Source organism: Rhyacophila brunnea, unplaced genomic scaffold (assembly GCF_057557595.1).
Source record: "Rhyacophila brunnea isolate RB1 unplaced genomic scaffold, BYU_Rbru_1.0 scaffold_8, whole genome shotgun sequence".
NCBI classification, from domain to species: domain Eukaryota; kingdom Metazoa; phylum Arthropoda; class Insecta; order Trichoptera; family Rhyacophilidae; genus Rhyacophila; species Rhyacophila brunnea.
In genome coordinates this window covers 39783512-39806159 of record NW_028233350.1, presented here as the reverse complement: position 1 = coordinate 39806159, position 22648 = coordinate 39783512, and the positions used below count along the sequence as shown (strand labels likewise).

Here is a 22648-nt window from a genome sequence, read left to right as displayed (position 1 = left end):
ACATGTCATTTTGAATTTCGGATTCATGTGTAGCAAATTTTACACTATTATCTCCAGTATTTGTCAATTGAAAGAGATCAACACAATTTTGTATTCACTAAATCAGTGAATTCACAAATTGTTCACAATATAGATATGTATTGCAAAGATTAACCTTGAATAGATGTTATAGTTTAATTAATTACTACACCGGTTAACCTTTTCAATTATGCAACATCTTTTGACTTGTACCAGAACTAAAGCTTTCACATTACACTATAACCCCAATATTTGCTAAATTGAATTTCACCCTATTTTGAATTTTCCATCAATTTTATTCCCAAGAATCATTTTTTTACACAAAAAGTTCGTTATGAATCGAAATATTCGTTATTTCATAATTCGAAATAGAATTTGGTCGCAAAGACGAATACGAATACGAAATCGAAATAAAAATACTTGTAAATAAATGTAAAATACTTTTTTCTTGGAACGTAATAAATTTAATGACTGCAATTAAGTAGGCATGCATATGCAAATTTACTGATGGAGGCAAAACCCAAAGTTTAATTTGTGGAAATACCCATAAACTCCTAATTTACTATGACACATGACTTATCTAAGCAAATATTATAAAGTGAATGTAAATCAGAGGTCTATGTCGTTTATATAAATTCAGAATCCATTGTTATATTTTGTATCATATTTTCGTAAACATTATTTATTTCACAATAAGTATTAATACAAATAAGCTAAATGGACCAACAGTGTCAAATATTGTTACATAATGAAGCAATAAAATGCTCAAAACCATCATCGTTGTTTAGAATATTTAAATACATAAACAATAATAAAATTACATATGTTGGAAATGTCGTAGACGTGTAGTGTTCTTTAGAGTTGTGTGTTTCCACTTGGATAAACCACGTTGTCGGATTTGTCAATCCAGAATGTCGGTCACTTTAAGGATACGAATGGCATGTTGTTTATTTCGCTGTCTTTCTCGTATTGCATTGTCGAGATATTAATGAGTCGTTTTATTGTTGTGTGCGTTAAAATTTAAACAAATATTTATTTAAATGCAACATATATTTATTATTTTTTTGATTGAACTAATTATATTAGTTGGAATTATAACACTTTTTTATTATCAAATTTGTTATGTAAAGGCTGGATATTCACTTTTCAGGGTCACCAATTGTTGTGTTCTTTAGTTACTACTAATTAAAACTTTTATTGTGTGGAAGAATATTTGCAAATAATAAATGAAACACAGAACTATTTTTAATTATTCGTGTTTAACTAGCTGAGCCAGCTGGCTCTCACCAGTCTGTCCCGCTAGGTCTTGCAGACAGCTTTTCATCCTAATGGCATGGTGTTGGATATTAATAAAATTGTGATTATATGCTTTGACGGCGCCGTAGTTTTCTACCTGTTTCCACCAAGGGGCCTTCCACATATGATAGACGATTTTGGTTATTTTTTAACCTCCCCCCCTCCATCGTCACATAATTTGCTTACCCCTGTCTATATCACATTTTTGTTAACCATTAACCAAATGTTAAAAAACATTTTTTTTTTTTTTTTAATATTTATCCTTAAATCCCCGTTTCCCAATCCTTTTATATATTTTTTTACTTTGTGACGTCACATTTTATCTCATCCCCCTCCCCTCTTCGTCACAAATCATCACATATCAGACCCCTTTAAAGTGTGACATCATATATGGACGGCTTCTGACAACTATTTCTCCTAAAAGGTTTTATGAAAACTTCCAAGTGTGCTTTGAAATGCTCGTCTAAGGAGTTAAAATTGTAATTTATTTCAGTAGATATAAGCAATACCTACTGAATAAATCACAATCAATAGTCATTGATCACAATGCATTCACTTTATATTTTCTTAAGTAGGCAAGGAAATGAAAGTAGTACCTACCTAGTTATTTTTATCACCACATTTTTCAATTGGGGAAAGAGTATTGACTTCAATAATAATAAAAATTACCCCAATTAATTAAGTACCCCAACGGAAAAGAGACCCAGAGGCCGACCAAGAAGGAGATGGGCTGACGCCGTAGAAGTGGACTGGCTTCATATAGGAAGACCCGGTAACTGGAGAAGTGTGGCGAGAGACCGGAGTGAGTGGAGAGCGGTTGTGGAGGAGGCCAAATCCCACCCCGGGGTGTAGCGCCGTGGAAGAAGTAATAAAATAAGTTAATAAAAAATTTCCTCGGTGGGTTCGCTTTCAAACAGTCTGACATGTAACACTGATCGGTATTATCAAAGATAGTTTGAGAGATAGATTGAATGAGCAGAATAGTGCATATGCAGTGCTACATAACTTAGGTAATATGGAAGTCAAGAAAACATAAACAAAATGTTATATGTACCGGAGGTAATTACTATATTACAAAAAAATTGAATTAGCTTGGAGAGGAGTTGATGATGATAATCACAATGCTGATAGAAAAAGGTATATATTATCACGAATGGAATCAACTTAAAGAGATCTTTCCTTATACGGTTGTGACCATAGTATAATAATAATGCATCAAGTTTATTTTAAGTGTTTTTGAGGTTTTTCAAAACCCATATTCACTTCATACATAAACCGGGATTTGAATCATGGACACGGTTTAGCTTCAATGGTCGATAAATGATAATAAAGTCATTAATGTAACTCGTATTTTTATTGTAAATGAAGCATTATATTAATTTTTATCCTCGTTTCGATAATAAAACTAATACTAACGTATTCGAAAGGGAAAATAAATAAAATAACACAAACACAGGAGTATAGTGAAGGAAATGTTAAAATTATAATAAAACAAAAATATGCTGGTTTTGACTTCATTATTTATTTATTATTTTAATATATTTGTTATACAAACATTCAATATAGTATTATAAACAATACATAAGCGGCTGACTCATATGTTTTTAAAACAATATGAAAATCCCCGATAAGCCATTTTTCTCTGGACCAGCAAACGATGGGTCATTGATTGTTTACCTTTACTGGTTAATACTTACTATTAGTATATTCATTTACCTCTCCAATAGGCAGTCTTCGCCACTGACAGATAAGATAATATTAGAGTTACATAATAATAATAATATGGAATTGACAGGATTTTATATACTATGATATTGTCATAGTTTAGGTGTATGTACGTATATTGTAAAACGTATTTGTTTTCATTGAACTTAGATTGCAATGTGTAGATGGAGTTTGTTAATTTTTTAGATTCAATTAACCTGTGCCTAATCCAAGCCATAGTAGATAATAGTAAAAAAATATTCATTTTCTATAAAATATTTTTTTATCGATTATAGTTTGTAATTAATTACTTTTTTTATTCAACGAATAATTCACAAGATTTAAGAATGTAACATTACTGAACATACATAATTAACATACAATCATTATTGAACATACATAATTTTTGAAAACACTTCTGAGAAAATATATAAAAACCAATAGATTTCAAAAAGAATGTATGCTCGATTATAGTTTGGTGTTGCAGTGGGTCTATTCTATGCTTATTGACCGCTAAAGTGATAAATATTATCAAACTTAGGGTAGGTTTGTATCAAAATATTAGCACTTATTGTAACAATTACATGAAGTTGGTTTTTATTGTTGCAATAAGTGCTATATTTTAACAGCATCTATCTTGCTGCTGTTAAAATATCGCAATTATTGCAACAATAAAAACCAGCTTCGTGTAATTGTTACAATAAGTGCTAATATTTTGATACAAACCTACCCTAAGTTTGATACTATGTATCAATTTAGTGTTCGATAAGTATAGAATAGACCCACAGGGATAAATAAATTTTAAAAAAACTAACCAACACCATCTTGAATATTATGTATTCTTAATTGAACTACAACAAATAAGTATTGAAAAAGTGTGCACGATTTGCGTCAGATCGCCCATAGCATACATAAACTATTATGGTTTGGTTTTGGCAGGGTTTAATTGAATTTTAAAAACTAAGCAGCACCATCTGAAAAATGTATTCTTAGTTCAATGAAAGCAAATAAGTATGACTGACAAAGTTTAGTGTGCCACTATTTATTTTGAATCTTAACAGCGCTACCTCCACCCCTCGCCACTGCTATAAACACACATTATCATAAGTTTCAGAAAAGGTGCCAAGTGAGATAAGGCAATGCATTATTGTTTAATATAGTACAAGTCCACAATAACAACCGTAAAAATAATTACATTCGTCTAAATTGTTCAATTATAATATTATAACCCATAGTTTGCCAGTCCAAAACGTCAAAATAAATCTTACAAAAATTACATTACAACTAGGATAGTTTTTAAGTCTTAATTAGAAAAAATGTTTTAAGCCGATACCATCTTTCAAATTTTCCTTAATAGATAAGGAAAAGTCATTATTAATTACGTCAAGTGAGATTTTGCATATTATTACAATATATTTCATTAAAATTAATGGAAACTTATCTCATGTCCTACATAATTATATAATATACTTTATAACTGCCTTGTTATCATTAATTCATAGCATTGTAATTAAACTAATTAATCATGTTTGGATAAAGCCATAATAATGATTAATTATAAAATCAGATATAAAATATAACAGGCTTAGAAATCGTATTTATGATAGATAGTAAAATAGTAAGGGTAAGATCATTAAAATGTTTTAAATTCGGCACATTAGTCTGTGATGCTCCATTTTATCACATGGCATTTTTAATTGGTACTATTATAATAATATATCAGTTTCCTTTTATTCAAAACGTTCTCACCACAAAAATATTAGTTATAAAACAAATAATCCTCAGGGATATCGTTGTTGAGTGTATGAGCATGTATATTGGAGGCATTAATTATGGTCTTATTAAAATGAGACGTGTTACGTCAGAGGCTTCTAGTATTTTTTACATAAAAAATGTTAAAAAAACCGGGAGCAAGGGGGCGGAAGGAAATTGACGCCTTTAAAATGTGGTATTGGACAGAGCACAGGACGAACCAGAGACTCCAGATAAAGGAACAGGAGACACATTCTGCAGTTTTTTTAGACATATACGGCATAGATCAGATAACCTGGAGAGTCTGGTGGTTTGTGGCGAAGCAGAGGAAGAGCTTCGGCACGCTGGAGTGACCAAGTGATGGAGCTTACTGGGGACAAAGAGGGGTAGAGAGTTTTGGTTGCATAAAAGATGATTGAATTTGAAGGTGGTCATGATCCTCAGTCATGAAATAACGACCAATTGTCACATCTCAGGTTTCAACATCTGAACCATTGTTATAAAAAAATTATAAATCGTAAAACAACACATGAATTTTTCATTTTATCGAATGGTGTTTTTACATTATAAAAATGGAGATTATATTAATACATATACCCGAATGGTTGTTAGCCATCCACCCAATCCATCGGATCTTTGATCTGGATAAAACAACATGTAATTTTTCCAGACATAAGATTGAACAAGCACCCACGGCTTAAGAGACAGCTGGCGCTTTACCGACTACACAATTTCATACACACATTCAAAGTATTTTTTAAATAATTAATTTCCTTATTGCACAATATAAAAGGAATGTAAAAATATATCAATCAATATTTGATAGGAATGTACAAAATAATTAATAAAAAGACATTTCAATTAAAAATTATCTAATATTTTAATTTGAGCACCACGGTTTTAAGTAAAACTTGAAAAATAATAATATATCTTCATGAATACCAACTACTGATAAAAAAAACTTAATATTTTAATGTAGGAACATACCTAGTTACCAGGCAGATAGTGATAAATATATAAGATTTAAAAAAAAAAAATAGATTAGAGTTTACAAAATATAAAATTCATGTTTAATGTAACACATTGTGAATATTGTGAAATTAAGTACCTATATTTTTTTTAAGTAATTGGCATTTTTATAGTATAAGAAGAGATATATTATATACTAAGAAAATACTATTTTGGCCACATTTATTGTATCAGTAGTGGGATTTTAATATATGTATAGGTACTACACATTTAGATTGTTTTGACATTTACATCGAGATATAAAATATATAACCTCAAAATTTGTATTAATAAAAATAATAAAATCTATTCCAATATTAATTCCTAAAATAATAATGCTAAATATAGCCATATTTATGAATTTAGAGTGAATTAGTCTCGATAACAATTAACGGCATTATATAACTTTATAAGCGATAGATTGTCCTCTCCGTGTGTCTTTGTCATATTATGTGATTCATCGGACACACTGATTTTGCCGTGGCCTATAAAGCCTCGAAAGGTTATTTGATTTCAGGAGTGTGCCAGGTAAAGGGGCAGAGGTCAAATGACCAAGTTATGGAATTCACTGGAAAAGGCCTGCAGAGTGAAGTGAAGTGTGACAAGTGTGAAGAAATATAATATGAATACGTGTATTAAATAAGGCTCTAAGTACCAAAAAGTAGTATTGCCTGTAGTTACAAAATACCGAGTCATTGCAGTAAAATTTCATGAAGCAGACCTTTTGAAAAATGTAGTTTTACAGTGTGAATCAATCACGGCAGCTTCTATAATTTTAGGTATTAAGAACTCGCAAGTTTCAACACACCACCGTCAGCTATTTTATATTGAATGCCGTTGACCACTGCAGTGCTACTTACACTATTATAAATAAAACACGCTAACGGACTTACAACATCGACAGGTTTAATTAATTTGCTGTATTTTTTTGACTTGCTTGAGGCACTTAGACTATAGTTGAAGTTATTGGCGTTGGGTATGTAGAACATTTTTCTATACAAATGTCAGTTTTTATGTTTTTGGTACTTAGCGCCTTAATTAATACACGTATTCATATTATGTACTAATTACATAATTATTATATGTTTTCTCTGAATAAAAAATTGTTGTGAAGTAGTACAGTAGTAAATCTTACACCTTGGAAACCCTGACAACACTGCGGAATGAATGAGTCCTAAAGATTTTTAAAGGACAAATTCTCCGCCGTATCTATGGGGAAATCAGAGACAGCAAACAGTATTGTAGGGGAAGATATAATGCTAATATCTGCGGCATGTATGAAGATTGCTGAAGAGTTCACAATCAATCAAGATTGGGAGACTGCGTTGGCAAGGTTATATGCACCGTATGAATAGATGAAAAAGAATAATTCTTAGCAATCAATTAAAGCGCAGAAGAGGTGCAGCTATCAATGACTACTATATCATCATTCTATCATGTAAATCCAACACATCTTTTTTTCACGAGATAGTAAAAACTGTCCAATTTTCATTTGAAGCTGTCCGCTGACATAACCATTAGCCGTTATGTTTTTTTGCCACTCTATGGCCCGCACAGGCGTACCAAACGGAAGGGTTGAGAAGCATACGGCAAACGCAACGACTGGTGGTTTGCTTTGTTGGACAGCTTAAAATGAAATCTCAAGACTTTTTTGGTGATTTTACATGATTTATGCAGCTTTGTTTTACGAAAATGGGATTTACAAGATAGACCGATGATATGAATGGAGTACCGACTGTTTATGGGTTGCCACCTAGGGTTGTCATACGATATAAAAAATAAGACCCAGCCTATAGACTATACTATATGGGTAAAAGAATAAAATATTAAATGACATTTAATTATCTAGATTCGTATAACATATTCTCATTAAGGAAAAATACTATCGCGGAACGTTGACATAAAATCTTACATAAGCTTTGCATGTATTCATTTTTTTTTAATCTTTGACAGCGTTAATGAACTATTGACATTTCCTATCATGACTAGGTAATACTTTTTTTTATGAAGCATTCAACACAAATCTATTATCTCAGGATCACAATTAGTTTTGGCTGATATGGAATATGTGACATTAGTCACATAAAAATTATCAGATGGATGTATATTATACTTATAAAAAGTTATTTATTAAACTCTGATGGATGATTAAATATAAAAAATATATATTGTTTCTTGTGCGTAGTAGTGAGTAGATAATACATAAAATTATGTATAATAAATCTTTGGTTTGAATTAACTACTTGCAAATTATTTTTATTATTTTAAAGCAGTGTCTTAAGTAGATAATACATTATTTATAAATAAAAATAAAGATTACAGAAATATATTATTTTTATAGTAGGTATAATAGAATATAGAAGAATATACATCTGTTGGAATGTTATATGCAGTGGCGGCTCTACCTTAAGGGCTGAAGGGGATGGTACCCAGTAATAATAAAATGAAAATAACAATAGATAACAAACATTTGTTTCATTATCATCAGCGGTTCTTCTAACTACATAATTACATGACATATTTATTATGTAATAAATTAATCAATATACCTACCATAGAAGTTAATTAAATATGTAGGTACCTACTTAAATTCATTTATTATTCCGCTGATGCAATCAAGTCAGCGGCGGTGATTTCACAGGCCATCCCAATCACATAAGAATCTGCAGCATTAATGCTTCAATGTGTGTACAATGAAATACATGTATATATATATATTATATATTCAACTTGACAGCTTGTGTGTTGAATTCATGCCACAATGGGTATTTTTGAAGAAATCACCGTTAGTATTCATAATAGCGCCTGTACACGTGCAAGGATTTACTGGCAATGATAGTGTGTAAATTCAACTACCAAGATAATAACTGTTTACACATAAGAGTGCTGACTGTCTTGCCAATCTCATTTTTGAAGCGAGAAGCGTTGATATCATTTTATGGTGCTATTTAACTGGTTGTGAATATTAGTAAACGTCAAAAATGCCCTGCGGTGTAGTTCGTTTTTTTACCAGCAGGTTCGTCACTATCGTTCTACTACGCAGGCGCAGATATCTTGCAACTGTTGTGTGAAAATTCAGAAGCTTCTGATTTTTTTTGATTCATGCATGCAACCTTGCAATTTGCATGATAATACGTGTTTACGCATGCATTTTTTTTTTATGGCCGCGATAATACGTACTGTCAGCGGTAAATCCATGCACATGTTTAATAGGGTATAATGCGTGAACATAATATTGTCATTATGTTTCTGTATCGATGCCGATTCACCGTGCCTATAGGATTGCATTTCTAATAAAAATGCATGTATGTATTACCTACCTATTATTTAATATTATCAATGATATTATATAGATATCTACTAAAATTCGATACTATTTCAGTTTGAAAGCATTTTTTTTAAATGTCCTTCCTTTTAATAAGGGAATAATAAATTTATTGATTGTATGGTTTTTGAAAAAAGCCATACCATCACCATTTGAAAAGTGATAGAGCCGCCACTGGTTATATGGAAATATAAAACAGGCAAGTTGTTATTTTTCGATATATTTTCGGTAAAAGTACCGATTGATAAAAAAAATTATTTAATAGTAAACATATTATTTTCACCAAATTTCCTCATCACAGATAGTTATAAGTAAAAATAATTTCGTGGAAATAAAGCTGTGAAATTATACTTTATAAAAGTAAGCTACAAGTATAATAATTTGATTAAATACTTTTAGAACTTAATAAACAATTAGGTTTATTAAATGTTTGTTTACTTATGTAGTTTTTCAGTAAACTAGAGTATGATTAAATGAAAGGTGTTGAAGAAAACATTCTTCTACATAGAGATTGACCCTCAAATGTATGAATGTGAAGCTGGGGCCTTATGTTAGAACTTGCGAGTTGTAGTCGCCCGGTCGACATGACGTCATATGACATCATTGTGACATACTACCGGAGTGATAATAGCATTCGAGAAAATAACGCTAGTCAAATACTGGCGTTATTCATTGTCCCCATACACAAATAGGTGTTTCAGCATAATAATATCTATGGTGAGCAGTGTGTGTTGGGTAGCTTGCCTCGAGCGTGTATTGGCTTACGTCACAATTACGTCATGTCGTCGGGTGACTTTATATCACCAGGTATAACATAGGCCTGCTGGTCTCCAAATTTTCATATAAACTATGAATAGTCAAAAAATAGCAACTATGACAACTTGAAACTCATACAAGTGATTTTGATATGGATACCACAGAAGGTTTTCTTCAACATTTTTGAAGTAAATACTATTTGAGTGAATCGTCCACGACACAAACTTCAAATAGAATACTCTTGTAGATTTTTTTAAAATCCAAATAATTAATTAGCCTATTAAAAATATTGTTACTTATTTTAGATACAACACATTTCTGTATGATGAACGAGTGCCAAGCATTTGTAAATATATTTAATTAGAAGCTCTGACATAGGTAATTCTTTCCCTGATCCTTGCATAAAGTTTTACTCCCGGGCGTAATATGGTAAAGACTGTAATTATAAACAACAGTACAATACCAATATATCGAACAAGTTCGCTGCCCTTGTACCATTTGGAAAACAGTCCGAGAGATATAGCGACCATACCTATGACGAATGTCACGATTCCGAATGAGCTGTGAATCAACTTCATATACACAGGCGGCATGTATTTCTTAAGTTTCATGCTGTACAATGCAGAAATACCGCCGCAAGAAGCGACAATCGCGAGGATGTAAGAAGTCAATCCGAAGCAGCCGTGGAGCGATGTGAAGTGATCTTTTCCGGCGATTATTTTGTTGGCGATGATTGCGAAGAATCCGATCGAGGTGAAAGTGAGACCGCAGGCTTGGAGAATCCAGTGGCGAGTTGTTCGGTTGCGGACGGGCAGCCAGTCGGTGGCGACGTCTCCCGGTGAGATGGAATTCACCGCCGATGTCATTAACATGAGCCACTGAAAATGCAAATTTATATACTTAATTTTTTTGTGAAATATGAATAAGATGTGATTTTAATACTAAGTGAGATTTGCTTAAAGCTTTAACAATGTGTTGGAATCCTTGCGGAGGCTATTTCTAGAAGATGGGTCCGAAACGTCAGAGATAAAGAAGAACTCAAAACCCAAATACGATAAATGAGATTTTCGGTGAGATAACTCAAAATCAAGGGTCCCTTGAAGGTATTAATAAGCATGTGCACTATTAATAATTTGTATGCACTAATGTTTCTAATTTCCGTACACAGAATTTTTGTAGATTTTTGGACATGTTGTCTGGTGCAGATCGGACAACCTGGAGAGACTGGTGGTTTTGAATGTCCTCCAGGGAAAGTGAAGCAGAAGATCGTCTGTGCGCTGGAGCGACTAAGTGAAAGAGCTGACTGGGGGCACCATTCATTCTGCTCTGAGAGAAGCGGAAGATCGAGAAGGAAAGTCTGGGTCGCTCAAAGAAGTATTGTGATACCAGTCGGAGCACCAACATATTACGGTAAGAATATTGTACAATTCACAATAATTAGTTCCTTGTTAGGTAGGCACTTTCTTTTGTAACATATTAAATTGACAAGTTCATTTATCTGCACAAGAAATGACGAATATTTGGCACATAATTTTTTCTCAAAATTTACAGCTCGGATAACTTTATGATCTGTACACACAATAGAAAAATAATTAGAGGGAACGCTGCTTAAGACGTAATATTTTTTTCAGTGGTAGCAATCGGCAATTGCCAGCTGTTCTGCTAGGACTAGCAGCCTGAGGTGGTGTCAAACGATTTTCTAAAGGCCAGACTCTAGGATAGACTACGCCATGGCCCCCACATCCTGAAACGGGCCTAGGATCTTTGGCGAACCCCCTACCTATCGGTAAGGATAAAGGCAGTGTGACACACTACAATAGCCTTTTCCAAATGATGTACGCGGTACAACCATATGATTTTAAATAAAAATATTATTGATGGAAAATAGCATTTTTTTTTACTATTAAATCAAATTTGTGATATGTGTTTATCTCACTTATCTGGTCGACTCGTCTCGCCATGGACTATGCATATGACCCCAAATTTATATTGGCAGTGACGACTTGCAAATCGTAATACTGACAAATCAGCAAAATGTCAATCTGTATGAGGCGAATGAAAATCCATCCCGAAGGGAAAACATTCTTCACAAGTATATTAAAATCCAACACCATGTCATTAGGACGCCAAGTTGTCTACAAGACCTAGCGAGACAGACTGCCGACCGCCTGCTGGCTCTGCTAGTAATAACATGAATGAGACTATGACCATACGTGATGAGATATGAAACACTGAGATTTGAGACAATGTCGATATTTGCTATCTCTCATGATAGAAAAATATCTCTTCATAGTTTTACACCAATCTTAATGGAATCTAGATATATTAAATTTAAATTCAACTATACTTATTGATCATGTAATGAATTTATACAATTATCGGGTAAATAAAATAAGGGATCTCACGTACTTAAATTACTTCAAAAACTATGTTACCAATGAATGTTTTTTTTATTCAAATTTCAATGTTTTATTAATATTACCAATGACATTATTAATGGACGACGCACTCAATACAGTAGCAAGCAAGTAAATTCGCGCAATCGCATGTATATGTAGATGTCACGCAATTTCCATTATGCGATATCACGCATCGGGAATTTATAGCAATATGACCTTTATTGTAATGGCGTAAGAGCAGTGTTTCTAATGTCAATGTTCATTTGAGCGAACCCGTTCGAACCAAACCATTCGGCAGACCCAACAAAAAGCATCAGGAATTTATAGCAATATCACCTTTATTGTAATGGCGTTAGAACAGATTATGCCATTCGGCAGACCCGACAATAAAGCGAGTGTCATTTTCTTTTCCAGATGATTCGTCCATATTAATGTCATTGAATATTACAGACTGTCACTGAATATAGTATTAAATTGTCAACCAATCAGTTAAAATAATAATTTATGTTGATTAAGTATCCCCAAGTTGACATAAAAATATGCTTTTTTCTATTTTTGAATGGCTACTTATATTTTTTTTAATTTCATAATAATATCAATGTAAGTTCCTACCTACCTATTATATTTTTGAATTAAATAATTGTATAGTTGAATTAAGTATAATGGATACAAGCAGTACCACACTAAGGCAATATAAATAAAGCTGGTTTAACAATATGCTTTGACAGTGGTGCACCCAGGGGGAGGGGGGCAGGGGGCCTTGGCCCCCCCCCAAAATATGAAAATCATCAGAATGATTTTACACATTGAAATCGAAAGACAATAAACTATACCTTGGGATTAGACAAACAACACGGCAAAAAATGATTTGTAATTCTCCAGCACCCTTTTTAGTAAAATTTCTTAGATTTTAATTTCTAACACAAAAATTTCGAAACACTGATGTCAGGTTTTTTTAGAAACCCGTTCCCTAATGAAATTCTCGGTGTCCACCCGAATTCTGGAGTGGTATAGGCAGGGTTTTTTTTCCATTTAACGCGGTAGAACGGCGTTCCGGCACCTTTTTTCACGGTTTATTTCAAAATCAATTAAACGAAAAAATATTTGCGCTTAAGTAATTACAATAATAATTCGTTAAAATGATAAAATAAGGTACAGGTGGAAGCCATTTTGAATGTTGGCGTGTTAGTGTTAGTGAAGTAACCGTATAGTTTAAATAGCAAACCTGCGTATGTAACTAGCTTCATACGTATGTCTTTGCGTATTATGATTTTGACAGTTTGACGTTTATCGCATGGCGGCATCTGCGTATATTGTTATTTACGTTTGTTTAGTCAGTTTGTGTTACGATTACGTGTTGTGCAACTATTTTATATATTATTTAGTGCAACCCAAGTTTAAATATGAAAAAAATTTCCTGTTACTTCTCAACCACCGGCAGCGGCGCCGATTCCGCAAATAAAAAGCTCAAAACAGTAACAGAAACGATGACAGAAGATATGGAAATATCGGTACATGTAGATGTTCCTGAATCATCTCGAGCTGATCTCGGGGATCAAGGTTGAACTCAAAACGATTGGCCAGACTGCTGGTCATTAGATCAAAAAAACGACTTTGCTCAAAAAACGAATGGTTGAACGTACACAAAATGAAACTTGGCTGCACAATTTGCAGAAACGTTGGAACTCTTGGAACTGAAACGACAATGGGAATGAAAATATCCAAAGAATGGGCCAATAATGAAATCACGTATTCTGGGAAAGAGAGGAAGCTACAATTGGGGTCACTTCGAAAATTTTTTTTCGATCACCGAGGATCTATTGCACACAAAGCAGCGTTAAAAATCATTTCTGAAGCCAAAAAAAAGCAGATTGAAAATACTTTTTTAAAATCGTTATCTCGCGAAAAAGTAATAACAGCAAACATTTTTCGAACTGCATATAAAGTAGCTAAGGAAAATCAATCATTCAATATGTTTGAAAGTGAAATTAATCTCCAAGAACTAAATGGGATCGAAATGGGTCATATTCTCCATTCCACTAACGCATGTATTAACATTGTAAATCATATATGTGATGAAATGAGAAAAAATGTTTTCAAAGAAATTGTTCAATCGAATCGATTGATGAGTCTACCACCATAAGCCAAAAAACCACCCTCATTGTGTATGTTCGATGCTGTGTCGAAAGTGTTGAATTCACCAATTAATTTGTTTTTGGATTTGATTGAACTTAAAGACGTAACGGCAAAAGGAATATTTGAATCATTACTCCAATCTCTGGATTTATATGGGATGACAGAAGAATATTTAAAAAAATATTTAGTTTCGGTTGCATGCGACGGCGCTGCTGTGATGTTAGGTTCTAAAAATGGAGTGAAAAAATTGCTGACAGAAAAATTTCCTTCAATTATAGTTTGGCATTGTACTAATCACAGATTAGAATTATCAGTAAGTGATGTTGTAAAGAAAATTTCAGGGATCAATAGATTCAAATCATTTATTGATAAACTTTATGTTTTATAACACGCGTCGCCGAAAAATAATAGAGAGTTGCATTTATGTGCAGAATCACTAGGCGTTGAGGTACTGAAAATCGGAAGAATTTTAAGTACCCGATGGGTGGCATCTAGTTTTCGTTCAGTTTCGGCTGTGTGGAATAATTATGAATCCCTTGTGCGTCATTTTGAAGAAGCGATGAATGACCCTACAAGAGATAAAAATGACAAGTGTACTTACAGTGGCTTAAAGAACAAAATAACATCAACAGCATTTTTATTGGCTCTCCAAGAATTGTCGGAACTTAGTCACAACTTAGTTCTTAGTAACATTAACTTAGCAACATTCTTAGTAACAAAATCGCAATGTGAACCTTTACATTGCAAATCGAAAAATAAATGAACTCGTTCAAGTTTTTGAAGAAAGAAAACAGAATTTTGGACCCTATTATAAATGTGCTGCAGCTGCTATAAGCAATCTGCATTTTCGTGGAGTTTTACTTCACGAAAAAGTTTCTAAAAATGATCCTCCTATTGATCCGAAAATATTTTATTCCACGTTGAAAACGTCAATTGAAAAAAGGCTGCTAGATAATAAAGATGTTGAGTTTGCACTTTGGGCTCGCGTACTTGACCAAAAATATTGGCCTGAAGACATTGATAATCGGTTGACATTTGGAGAGATGGAAATTAGAAACATTTCGATCAGGCTACAACTAGATGAACGAGAAATGATTCGTGGATTTCGCGAATACATTCTCGAAAAGACATATTCTGAAAAACTCTTGCGTTTGGTATATGCTCTGAATTCTATTCCCATTTCTTCAAGTGAATGTGAACGGGGGTTTTCGCAAATGAATCTTATTATTACCCCAACAAGAGCTTCGTTAAACACTAAAACAGTTTCGGCACTCTTGTTCATCAAACTCGTGGGACCACCCTTGACACTTTTCGATCCTTCAAAATATGTTGATAGGTGGTTACTTAAAGGAAGACATTCGGCCTTAGACTCTAACACTAAGAAAAGGAATCGAGATGATGTATCAGACGAGAATTGGAAAAAACTTTGGAAATCACTCTAAACTTTTATTCAAGTTCATAAATAAATACATTACATATGTATTTACAATTATATTTTAAATTTAGTCTTATTTGTACAATATATTTCAAATATAATGTATGTATTTTATTGTTTCTGTAGCTTTGTTTTGACTAAAATAAAAAATTATCGTAAAAATCAACCTTTTTTTGTTCGCTTCGTGGCATAGCTCCTTTAAATTTCATTTAAGTGACATTTGAATATAATTTTATTTAGTAAAAAGCTTGACATGAAGTGAGTTCCGGCACCTTTTTTTTTTTAAAAAAAGCCCTGGGTATAGGTGATGGCTGGGGAGGGTTGACAGGGCTCTAGCTTGGGGACCCGGGCTGTGGGGGGCCGGCGTGTCGGTTTGACCAGATAAGTGAGATAAACACACATCATAAATTATCTTTAATAGTAAAAAAAGTCGCTATTACACTTCATGACTATGAACATTTTAAATTATATAATTGTCCAATATATTTTCAGATTATTATATGTCGATACTCGACAGCTCCATTATTAAAGTAGATGTATTGAAAATCGCCAATAATTCACTGTATAAGTACCCTCAATTTGAACTAAAACACAATTTGAAAAACGTTAATGTAGTGTTTCACACTGCCTTTAATCTAAGCGGTGGATAGGGGGCCCGTCAAATACCCTAGCCCAGTCGGCAAACTCATTAGTCAATAGAGCCAAATATCAACAGTACAACGATTGAGATTTCTTTTGAAAGCCAAATTTCTTAAACTGAAATTATATGCGTAGGTAGTAAGTAGGTACACTGCTAATTTACTTAATAAACTTTAGTTAAAGTTTTAAGTCCTAATTAAATTATAGGTAGGTACACTGAATAAAACAGAATATCATACGTAATAATGATCTTATTTATTAATAAAAATTAAATTTTAAGTCAGGTATCCATAAAATTGAATCATGACAATGACTGACAAACTCAATGTGAATAATGGCCTTGCATCTCCTTGTAAAGTTTGGGTAAGTCAGGTTCGTATGTTGTTGATTTAATTTTAAGCACGATTCCAGGTTCTCATCAATAAATCGATTTCTCAATTTACTCTTGATTTCCTTTGGAAATCTTTTTACTAACCACAAAACTTGCAATATTAACATTGTTGAAAGATTTTATTCAGTACCTAATTAAATTCTTAATTAAAATTCTTGACTCTTCTCCTCAGCTGCTTTCTTCCTTGCATCATCGACAGAATATTTAGCACAAAATTACGAGTTTTTAGTTGTAGTATCTCTCTAAATTTGAATGCGCTAATTTTTCCCCACACATAAATAAAGGTCGGTAAGCCATTTAAGTTTTGAATAAACGCTGAATAAAGTCTCGGTCTATTCAACATTACATTTACGGTTATCCTCTTCAATTTTCTTTGCTTCTTCTTTGTAGCCATGTCAAATATGGCAGAGAGCATCTGTGGCAGAGCCTCACTCAAGGGGCCAAAGAGCCGCAGTTTGCCGACCACTGCCCTAGCCTGAGGGCCCGTTTTATGATGTGGGGGCCATGGTGTAGGTACACCGAGTGCAATAGACAAAGGACCGATAAACGAGATATTAGGCTGTGTTGTATTGAGTAGGTTGTGTATAATTTAAAAGCAATAATACTTTTTTGTCCATTTCCAATTAATATGTTGAAACCTCAATATTAAAAAACCAAAAATCTGCGATAAACATTCGGCGAAAAGAACGACTACACCCACTACGGTGGTAGTGTAAATCAAAAGAACATTTTTTTCGGTGGAATTCGGCATAAATATTGTAGCTCTCTAGACCAGTGTTCCCCAAACTTTCGACATCTGTGTACCCCTTCTATAATTTTCATAACACTGAGAACTCCTCGTCAAAGCAAAATGCATATAAGTACTTTAATAACAATCAAAATATATTCCTTTTGTAGTACATAAACAAAATAATAATAAACGAAAAATAAAATTCATTCATAATAAAATATAAATAAAAGTTATATTATAAAAAATAACATTCATTATAAACCATGAGAAGGATGAAATTATTTATGTTGAAACGACAGATCATCATAATTTGGTTCCTTGGTTATTAATTTTAATCTGAGATGCGGTTCCACACCCAAAGGCTGTTCCTTTTTTTGACTTAATGTCTACAAATGCTGAAAAAGCAACTTCACATAGATATGAAGTTGAAATAGGCAATGTATTTCAGGAATTTCTCTGTTAAAACTGGATACACATGTTGCATTTGCAACCTAAATGATGTTTAAGTACACTCCTTATATTTATTTTGCAAGAATCCGTCTGAAGCTAATAATTCCAACAATTGCTCTTCTTCCGCATGAGATAAACCTTCTAGCATGGATGTTGTATTGATGCTTGTTGCACCAGGCGTAGCCATAACCCGGTGCAGCGCGTACCCCACCAAACTCTTCCCGTACCCCAGGGGGTATGCTTACCACACTTTGGGAAACACTGCTCTAGACCAAGCGGGTAGCACAGCCAATATTATTTAAGTACTGTTTAAGCATACTAGGTACACATGTCCAGCATGGTCGCTGTTCACTTCCAATCCGCCAGTCGCTGATGACACGCTCGACGGTTACCGCCACTATGCCTCCAATTTAATAAAAACTAGGAGAAACTGTAAATGTTATGTAAAAATATTTATATGAAGAAGAAAAAGAGCCTATGGGACTAATTTCCATTCTCCTCCTTCGCCCCCCCCCCCCCAATAATAAATCCTGGGTGCGCCACTGTGCTTTGATAACAAATATAATAATATAGTAGACAACCTTTCAACTGAAAACAAAGGAAATTGCATTTATTGGATTGTAAGGTCATTGATTCGATAATTAGATTTAAAATTTGAATTAAGAACGAAATATTCATTTCAATTGAAGATCTTGGCATAAAAACATCAAATGTCCACTTTTTTCCATTTTCATTTTATTGCATTTCTATATTCCCTGTGTATGGTTACATACAACTGTGCAAAGATATATTTTTTTAAAAAATCGTAAGTCCCTCAAATCCGCTCTCAAAAATATGCCACTTTTCTAAAAACAGCAATAGTCCAAGGAATTTTGTTTGAAAACAACAAAGGTCCAGTAGTTCCACACTTTTATCACCAGGCGGCGTTAGGCGTTAGTATACATTCCATACTTGTTAGTGCCTGACCTGTCAAAATTATCTTTCATTCGTTCAGTCATTGGCATTGCCATTTTATGAAGTTCCTTAACGATTGTTTGTATATTTTATCATGGAATGTAATAGGATACAGACATCCGAAACGCCTCGTAAGAGAAAAGTTAATAAAACCAAGCAAACATTAATAAAAACCGCCAAAATAAAGGGAAGTGATCATGTCAATCATGTTGGGAAACGACTCTCAAAAAAAGTTATCGGTGAAGATTGCAGGTAGGAATAATTATGTTTTCATAACATATATTCAATTAAAAACTTATACATTATTAATACGTACTAAAATATTTACCATGCTGAATAGTTTGTGTGATTAAATTTAGTTCACAATGGCTGTGATTACTTTGAAGTTATGACTTCTTTCGAATGCAAAGCATTGTATTTACTATGTTGTTTTATGTAAATGTATGTATGATTGTAATAAAGTATATTATGTAGGATTGTACTTAATTGATTATTATGTTTCCAGGTGCAAGAGGTTTCATTGTTTTACAAAAATAAATGAAGATTTACGGAAAGAAATATTTGAGAATTTTTATGAAATGGATTCTAAAAATCAACAAGATGGCTATATATCTGGATGTATAGAAGTAGTACCGATCAAGAGAAGACGTCCGAGAAAAAATACTCCGATAATAATAAATGATGTCAATGATCATGGTATATTCAAGCATTCAGCATCATATAAATATAAAGTGAGTATTCATTGAATTAATAAAAAATGTACATTCAAATTAGGCATTACACCTATTATACCTAATGATAATGTGTTTGAAAAACTAATTATTTTTTCTCTTTATTTACTTTAGATACGATCTACATCTGATGGTATTAACGAAGAAGTCTGTATGAAGGCATTTGTGGCAATACATGGTATTACGCATTCCCGGCTGCGACGTATTCAAGACAACATCACATTTTCGGGTTCGGCTTCTATGGACAAACGAGGAAAGCATCCAAATCGCCCAAGAGCAGTGCCTGAATCAGTGATTCAGTTGATTCACATTCATATACAATCATTTAAGGCACGTCAAAGTCATTATTCTTTCGCGAAAAATAAGAATGTTAGGTATCTTCCGGAAAATTTGACTATTATGAAAATGCACGAGATGTTTTTAAGTAAATACAGGCTTCAACTAAACTATGACACATACTACAGAGTATTTACAACTAGATATAATTTGTCATTTGGAGCTCCTCGAAGCGATACGTGTTCATACTGTGATTCAGTTACAACCAAACTGAAATTACCCGATCTCTCTGAAGATGAAAAACGTAAGATTGAGATAGATTATCAACTTCACCTGGCTAAAGCACAACAGTTTACTACAACGAAGCGAAGATTAAAAGAACTCGCAAGTGGTTCAAGTGATACCACAGTCATATCGTTTGATTTTATGCAAAATTTGCCTTTACCGAATATGGTAACAAATGCGGTATTTTATTCCAGACAGCTATGGTATTACATTTTTGGGATACATGACCTAGCCAGAAATGATGTATATATGTACACGTATCATGAAGGATTCGCCAAACGAGGTCAAAATGATGTAACATCTTTGTTACTACATTACATAAACCACCATCTGCCAGCAGGCACGAAAACATTGTATATTTTGAGTGACGGATGTGCTGGACAAAACAAAAATTTTGTTATGATTTGGTTTTGGTATATGGTGGTACATGTATTAAAAAAAATTGAACGAGTCATCCATATATTTCCTATCAGAGGGCACACATTTTTACCAAATGACGCTGACTTTCATTTGTTCAGCAGTGCAAGGAAAACAATCCTTGCAGACGTGCCAGAGGATTGGGATAAAGTTGTATTGGATGCCAGAAAAACTCCTGGGCCCTTTATTCTGGAGAAACCGGAGCAAAAAGATTTTTTAAATATTAAAGATACGTTAAAGCCTTACTTTAAGTCATCCTTCGGCAGAGATTTTCATCTTAGGCAAGTTAGAATGTACAAAATAGACAAGGATTGTAAGGGAGAAGTGCTTTGCAAACATCTCAGTTTCTCTGGACTGTGGGATAGATTCAATATAGTGAAAAGACATCAAATGCCAGTCACGATTGCATTTAAGCCAGCATATGATGGCTTAATTCCATTGAAAGGCGCAAAGAAAAAAGATATTTTAAAATTAACTAAGTATTTACAAAATCCAATAAATGCATCATTTTATGAAAATTTGCCGTGTGACAATGATACAAATGATAACGTTGAAGAAGACAGTGAAGGTGTGAGTGATCAAGACTAATCAGTAGTAATATGCACATGATTGATTTTATTTTAAATATTTAATTGAAGATTTTTTTAAAACATGTAAGTACGTAGCTTAATAATTGGTTATGATGTGTCAAAACCTTCTTAAATGTAGTATTATGATTAAAAAATAACAGAAATATATATTTTTTGTTTTATTTAATAAAATTATAATTTTATTCATACTATTTGCTGTTCCATGTTTTCAATTTTGTTATAAAAACGACAAAGGTCCAAAAATTGTGTAAAAACAGCAAATGTCACATTCATTTCTTTTTAAATATCTATTTAACAAACATCAATTTGATATTTTATTTACATACATACAGTGCATATAAGGCTCCTCCATGAATCTTCATTGTCAAATTATTAAAAATGTGTTTGACAACCAAGATATTATGTTTTTACCCTCTCCTGAAAAAAATGACCTTTGTGACATTTGCTGTTTTTATGCCAAGATCTTCAATTGGTATAGGTTCCTACTTCCATAATATAAAAATTTACTCATCAAGTATGTTTCACTGCTATCACAAAAAGAAAAGTTATTTTAAGATAATTTGTTGATTTTTGACTTACCCCAGCTGTCATACACGTAGGATGAAACGAAAACAGAACTATTCCATTGGCGAAACTCAGATAAAATATATAAGTCGTGAAAACAATGCAACATATGTTACTAATAATATTTAAAATATTGAGATTTGCGTTTGTCGGCGGATTTACAAGCCGCGAACTTTCAGATGAATCGCCGATCCTCGCCATTTCGTCGAGATCTTGATCTCCTTCTTCGTTCGAATGCTCCATCTGACGATAAATATGATAATCTTTTTATTTATTTTCAAACGAAATGCCAGTCGATGTAAAGTGTCAACTGAAACCATAGATAATATACCTAAAACTGAAACATGTGTCAAACTGTGAAAGCACCTGATGAATGAAAACTTTTACACAAGACATTGAATTGTATCGTAAAGATACGGGCAAATTTTGACAGCTACTCGCTCCATTCACTGGCAGCTTTAGAACTTCGTCAGCTACACAATTGAAAAGCTAGAAATAATGTTAGGTATTTTAAAAGTACCTGATATTAATTTTCATCAATATTTTTCCGTAGTAAATAAATGGTTCAAATTGTTGATAATGAAACTTATAAATACAAGCAGGTGTTAAAATTCAACAATATTTTTTGAAATAATGAATGATGCAATAAAATTATATCTGAGGTTTCTATGAATATAATATATTATGGCCCATGAAATATTCATCTTAGATTACCTATGATGATATTCATCAGAGTTTCACAATTATACACAACTAGCAGTATCACTCGGCGCTGCCCGGGAGTGGAATGGT

At 33.0% G+C, this 22648-nt stretch overlaps 1 protein-coding gene and 1 long non-coding RNA gene across 2 annotated transcripts; one reads left to right on the top strand and one right to left on the bottom strand.

The window, feature by feature from the left end:
• Positions 1 to 2822: 2822 nt before the first annotated feature.
• On the bottom strand, positions 2823 to 22174 carry LOC147064218 (transmembrane reductase CYB561D2-like). Its single transcript, XM_085958790.1, has 2 exons — positions 21872 to 22174; positions 2823 to 10737 (listed from the first exon to the last, which is right to left on the bottom strand). Exons 1-2 carry the CDS (start codon positions 22097 to 22099, stop codon positions 10216 to 10218), a joined length of 750 nt encoding a protein of 249 aa, XP_085814916.1. The 5' UTR covers positions 22100 to 22174; the 3' UTR covers positions 2823 to 10215.
• Positions 18766 to 21439, top strand: LOC147064219 (uncharacterized). Its single transcript, XR_015071986.1, has 3 exons — positions 18766 to 19245; positions 19499 to 19724; positions 19839 to 21439. It is a non-coding gene; the product is annotated as an uncharacterized LOC147064219 (long non-coding RNA).
• Positions 22175 to 22648: the final 474 nt, after the last annotated feature.